Source organism: Gouania willdenowi, unplaced genomic scaffold (assembly GCF_900634775.1).
Source record: "Gouania willdenowi unplaced genomic scaffold, fGouWil2.1 scaffold_430_arrow_ctg1, whole genome shotgun sequence".
Lineage (NCBI taxonomy): Eukaryota > Metazoa > Chordata > Actinopteri > Blenniiformes > Gobiesocidae > Gouania > Gouania willdenowi.
The window spans coordinates 81,744-87,811 of record NW_021145192.1 but is presented as its reverse complement, the minus strand read 5'-3'; the positions used below and the strand labels follow the sequence as shown (position 1 = coordinate 87,811).

The following is a 6,068-nucleotide window of genomic DNA, read 5'->3' as shown; positions in this document are numbered from 1 at the left end:
CGAACGAGGACCTGCACTTCATGGTATGACATACACATACTACTCTGATACTCTAGTATTCTGATACTCTATTACTTTGATACTGTATTACTTATCTACTATATTACTCTATTACTCTGATACCTTCATACTCACCTACTGTATTACTCTCATAGTCTATTACTATTACTCTCATACTCTGTTAGTATTCTTCTGCTACTATTACTCTGATTCTGTACTCTGCTACTGTACTTTGTTATTCTGACACTCTATTACCCTGATACCGTACTGTAACCTTTACTCTGTTATTTTGTTACTCCAATACTCTGTACCCTTACTGTACCCTTTACTCTGATAGTCTATTACTATTACTCTGATACTGTACTTTGTTACCTTTTACTCTGTTAAGGTGCGTTCACACCGAACAGTCGCTTCAGCCGCCCGTGATCAGTCATGGTGTTTTTAATTCAGAATTAGCTATTCTGAATTAAATCATTCAGGATTAAAGTGTTCTGCTTCGTGTTTACATGGAAATAATAATTCCAAATTGAAGTTTACATGGAAAACCGGTTTATTCGACTTTATCCAATTCCGCTTTAGGTCTGAGGGTTGGGAAGGCTCTGATTGGACAGGGGAGAACATGACGTATCATGTCTATCGGGTAAAACTCACTACAAACCTTTTATTGTCAGCTGTAACACAGATTACCACACATGAGAACTGTTTTCACTTTTATTTTGCTTGTAGTTTTGAAGCAGCAGCTGGACAAAAACATACAGTTTCAGTTTGGATCGTTGGAGTTCTAAACTAATCACCGGTAAATTAAGCCCAGTAAAACTCTATAAAACAATCACCAGGGATAAACATTTGCTCCCTGGTAAAGATAGTAGCTCTACCAACAGGTACAATGATAAAGTTGGCAAATGTAGTACGGGGACGCATTTACTCGTGTCCAGGTCCTTGTGTCAGCCGTGAAGTCATGAAGTCTGTTCCGTTTACCAAGGTCCGTGTGTGTTTAACAAATCCGTGTGAATTTCTGCATGTTTATGCTTCCGTTAGCCCACTCTTATTATTATATCCATGTGTTTTAGGGCTCATATGAATAAATAGTCTCAGTTTGAGTCTGGGCGGCCATCCTGGATTATGTCGTCACCAGCGCGTCATCGCGGCAAGTCACGCATGTACAGAACGACCAGAATTAACTTAAAGCGAAATTCAGTTTTTCCAAGATAGAGGAATTACTTAATTCGGAATTCAAATTGGAATAAACCAGCCACCAAATTCGGATTTAAGTTTAATTTGGAATTAGATTTGCATTAGGAATTAAGTGTTTACAAGGTCAGTTTAAAGAGGAATTAACTTTAATTCTGCTTCAAAGAAGAATTTAAGCTTCCATGTAAAAACGTGGCTAATGTCTCGCTTTTTGGTCATTCCATCACTTCATCACTCCAGGGACGGCCCGGGAATAGTATGAATAGTATGAATAGTATATGTCTGCGGAGCCGGAGGCAGCACTGAGAGGGCTGATCACTTCTTCTACTGCCATACGTTTACAGCACTCATCATAGACAGCTCCGCTTGTACTTACAGTTTAAATGATCAACTTACAGAGTTACTAAAGGATGAGTTCACTCAGATTATACTTAGAATGTAGGTTTATTCAAGGAGGTAACCGCTCTAAATTTGCCCGATAAATTGGGGAAGAGGGCTGCAGCCTCGGCTCTACAGACAGTGACGGCTGGGAGAGGAGTCGCTTGGAGTCGCTTGAAAATGAAAACATTTTCAGTTACTTAAAGGGAGGTCACTTGACACCGCATCATTTAAATTGTGATTGATTTTGAATGAAATGAAGTTGCTTCAATCGCTTTCGGTGGAATGCACCTTTACCCTGTTACTCGTTACTCAGATACTGTACTTTTTACTGTTACTATACTTTGGTACTTTTTACTCTGCTAATCTGTTACTGTGTTACTAACTTTATGTCTGAGGGTATTCAGTCGTTGTGGGTCTGATGACGTGTCTTGGTTCTCCTCCAGGTTCTGTCCACAGACAGGAACCCAGGTATTGAGTATGAGTACTATCTTCCTCCCGATCAGTACGCGCTGCACCATGGTGGGAGGAGTCCACTACGTCAGCCTCAGCACGCCACGCGCTTCCTGCCATGGGACCAGCAACACACTGGGACCAGTAGCACCAGTACCAGGCCCGCCCTGAGCACCGCCCGTCCACCGTGGTGTAAGATTACGTACAACTGCGTGTGTGTGTGTGTTTTATATATACTCTACATTTACGATCATTAATGCTAACGCAGCTATCATCGCACTTATTCCAAACAAAAGTATTAATGTATTCATTCAAAGTTAATATTTCCTGTTTTTGCAGTTAATCCTGAGTTAATCCCGATTTAGTCCAGTTAATCATCGAGTTTTCATCTGGTTTTCGAGGGCATTTCAGGAAATCATGTGATTATAACTAAACAATCCAAATAACTGCCATACATGTCACAGTATTAAACAGCTCTTCCTGGGGTCAAAGGTCACGCACATGAAACACGCTCGTGCAAAAAGAGGTTTTCAACATCCCGTCTTTCTTTCCTCTGATTCTTTTCCCATTAAAGTGTTTGAACATAGATAGATAAGCACACAGGAAGCTGCACCCATAATTAGCATGGAGTTTAGCAGCCCCATGAGTAAGGAGGGGACTGATTATCATTTCCTGACAGATTAGAATGACCGTCTGTGTGTGTGTGTGTGTGTAGTCTACAGGTATCTGAACCCTCCTCCTCAACCTCACCATCAGCCCATTCTTCCTCGACTGCAGCGAGAGGAAAACCACAGGAACCTCCTCCCTCAGCCCTCAGCAGGAGGTACACACACAGACACACACACACACAGAGACACAGTGACACACACACACACACACACACACACGTGTTGTTTAGTGTGTTCCATCTCCAGCTGTGTGTGATTGTTTCTCAGGTCACTGTGGGAAATGTCAGAAGGTCAAAGGTCGTAGAGAACGTCAGCGTCAGTACTGTCAGAAGGACTTTGGTAAGTCATCACTGTGTGTTAGTCAATAGCTGGGTTAGCATTAGCTGTTAGCATTTGCTGTTTGTGTTAGCTGTTTGCATTAGATGTTAGTGTTGGCATTAGCTATTATTGTTAGCATTAGCTGTTAGAGTTAACTGTTCGCGTTAGCTGTTAGTGTTGGTATTAGCTGTTCGTGATAACTGTTTGCGTTAGCTGTTAGTGTTAGCTGTCAGTGTTAACTGTTAACGTTTGTGTTAGGTGTTAGCATTAGCTGTTAATGTTAGCTGTTAGTGTGATGAGCAGCTGGGTTAGCGTTAGCGGTTAGCGGTTAGCTGTTAACGGTTAGCAGAAGCGTTAGCTGTTAGTGTTAGCTGTTAGCGTTAACTATTAGCTGATAATAAGTCACTTCCTGTTCAGTTTTCAGAGCTAAAGTTGTGAGGAAGCTGTACCGCGGTGAGGAAACTCGCTACGACGTCCAGATCATCCACACATACAGGAACCGCTTCCGCCTGGAGCACCGTGAGTTCCTGTGGGTCCCAAACGTGTGCGACTGCCCCCAGCTGGACGTGGGCCGTCAGTACATCCTGATGGCACGGCGCCACATCAACCACGAGCGCACGCTAAACCGCATACTGTTGGAAGAGGACAGCTACGCTACGATGTTCAGAGCCAGAGAGGACGAGCTGCTGAGGCCGCTACGCAAAGTGTGTAACAACACACACTACACTGGTGGTACGCACACAGCTGTGCCCTGAGCATCCTGTGACCACAACTCACACATGCACTCTTTAACACACACACAGACACTATGTCCCGATATAACTTTTTCACTTCCAATACGATACCGATATTGCAGGCTTGATTATTGGTCGATACCGCTTTGATTCGATGCGATATCAGCATGAATCATACATACTTTTATTACTCATTTAGTAGTGTGGGATGTTAGAAAAGGCTTGATGAAGTGATGTTACTCAAACAGAGAACAATAGTCATCAACAGTATCAGTAACACAGTATCACTTAGCCCACACTGAGGCTGGTCCACATGCACCACAGAGTTCTAGTGTAACAATTACAAACATAATGTAAATCAAGCAGCAGTAATTACCTTTCAAGCAGAAAAGTTGCCAATTCCATCTTCTACTCCTCCAGACCATACACTGTAAAAAAGACAGCGCTCCAGCACCGGGAAAGGGGCGGGGACTGTCAGCAACAGCTGTCAGACAGCCCATCAAACACAATCCTGGCTCTGATTAGTTCTTTTTGCTCGGTCGCTGTGCATTTTGGCAATCTGCCAAAGGCAGCAGGAGCAGCAGGGGGCGGGGCTCAATGAGCCTGTTTTTTTCACACAAACTGCTAGTTTGATGTAAAGCTGTTCTTCCACAGTGACAGCTTTAGCAAATATGACAAAAAGTCACTTTTATAAGAGTTGCAGACTGCACCTTTAACCAATTGGGTACATAAATTTTAACCTTCAACATAATATCTACAATATTCTATAATCAAATAAATATAATATATATCGGAGATTTTAGATGTTTTCTGACTGATATCAAACCCATATCAGATATCAATATCGGATTGGGACAGCCCTAACAGACACATACACATGCACACACAGACACTTACAGACACACACACACACTGACACGGTGAAAGCTGGTCACTGAATGTAACAGGTGACAGATTTATTCGTGACACCGCTCTGAGCGATGAACCAATACAAAGCAGCACTTTATTTATACGACTTTAGCCACAAAGCAACGACTGAAGTGAGCTTTGTTCATTATTTGTGTCCTTGTGTGTAACGTTTTCATTCTTTGTGTGTAACACGAGAAACTGAGAGTGTAGTGCGTGTAACGCTGAGAGAAGAACAAACTCGTCCATAAATGCAAATGAACCAAAGTCAATTGTTAACAAACAGGAAGTCAGAAAGAAAGTGTGAGACGCTCTTTGTTTTAAAGGAGACGTAATGCACACACACACACACAAACACATACTGACACACAGAGACACACACACAACGTACAGTATTTAAGGCATTAAAGAAGTGACTTCTCTTTCATTTTCCTGCACAAATGTATTTTGTGGCTTTAAGCTTCAACACTTTCTAAACTACATGTTTAAAAACCTTATTTTAATTTATTGTGACTTTCTGTTTATCGTCTCTTCTTCCTGTCAAGTTTAAGACAGTAACTCAGAGAAGCACGACTTACAGCGAGAGCCATAAAAAGCACATTAAAATGTGATTATTTTATTCTGTGGCCCCAACCTGAGGGCCACAGAATAAAATACTCATCAGTTTGTGTGTTTGTTTGCAGTCATTTTGTATCTTATATTTTGTATTTTTGCTGTAATTTTCTATATTTGTTTGTAATCAGTTTGTGTATTTTTGTTAATGTTTTGTAAGTATCTTATTGTCATCTTTCTTATATTTTTTGTTGTGATTTTGTTAACTGTCATTTTGTGTGCGTTTGTAATCAGTGTATTTTTTAAAGTCATTTTGTGCATTTATTGCCCATATCTGCAATGCCAATGTCACTGATAACATTCGGTGGGTGTGTTGTTGGTCTTGTCCGACTCTGCTGTGTAACATGTGTAAAGTTTTCACTTTTTATAAAATAATAAAGTATTTTACCCACACAAAAAACACACAAATGTAGACATTTGTATAAAAAGTGTGTTTAAAAATCACAGAAACACACACTCAGCTCAGGTTTGGAACACCGGCTTCACCGCGTCAGTCTCTGAAAGCATGAGTCACATGACCACCTCTCTGCGCTCTGATTGGACAGAAATGTTGATCAGTGATCGATGTTTAAACTTCATTCTTTCACTTACAGCTCAGAAGAAGATTCACTTTCTGTTTTTATTTTTGTAAAATGGTTTCATTGAAACATTTAATCTTCAGTTCACACTTCCTCGTTTTTGATTCATAGACGTTAAAAAAACCGGTCAAATTAATGCATCGTTTAAAGAGAACATGCAACCTCAGCTTCCACGTGAAACCAGGACCATGTAAATCAGTGAATGTGAATCCACGTGCGATAAATCCCTG

The 6,068-nt window shown here is 41.0% G+C and overlaps 1 protein-coding gene across 1 annotated transcript; it reads left to right on the top strand.

Moving 5' to 3' along the window:
* The first annotated feature begins 11 nt into the window (after positions 1-11).
* Positions 12-4,177, top strand: adamtsl5 (ADAMTS like 5). The gene is made up of 5 exons (XM_028442278.1): positions 12-23; positions 2,016-2,214; positions 2,738-2,845; positions 2,958-3,029; positions 3,426-4,177. Exons 1-5 carry the CDS (start codon positions 21-23, stop codon positions 3,761-3,763), a joined length of 720 nt encoding a protein of 239 aa, XP_028298079.1. The 5' UTR covers positions 12-20; the 3' UTR covers positions 3,764-4,177.
* Positions 4,178-6,068: the final 1,891 nt, after the last annotated feature.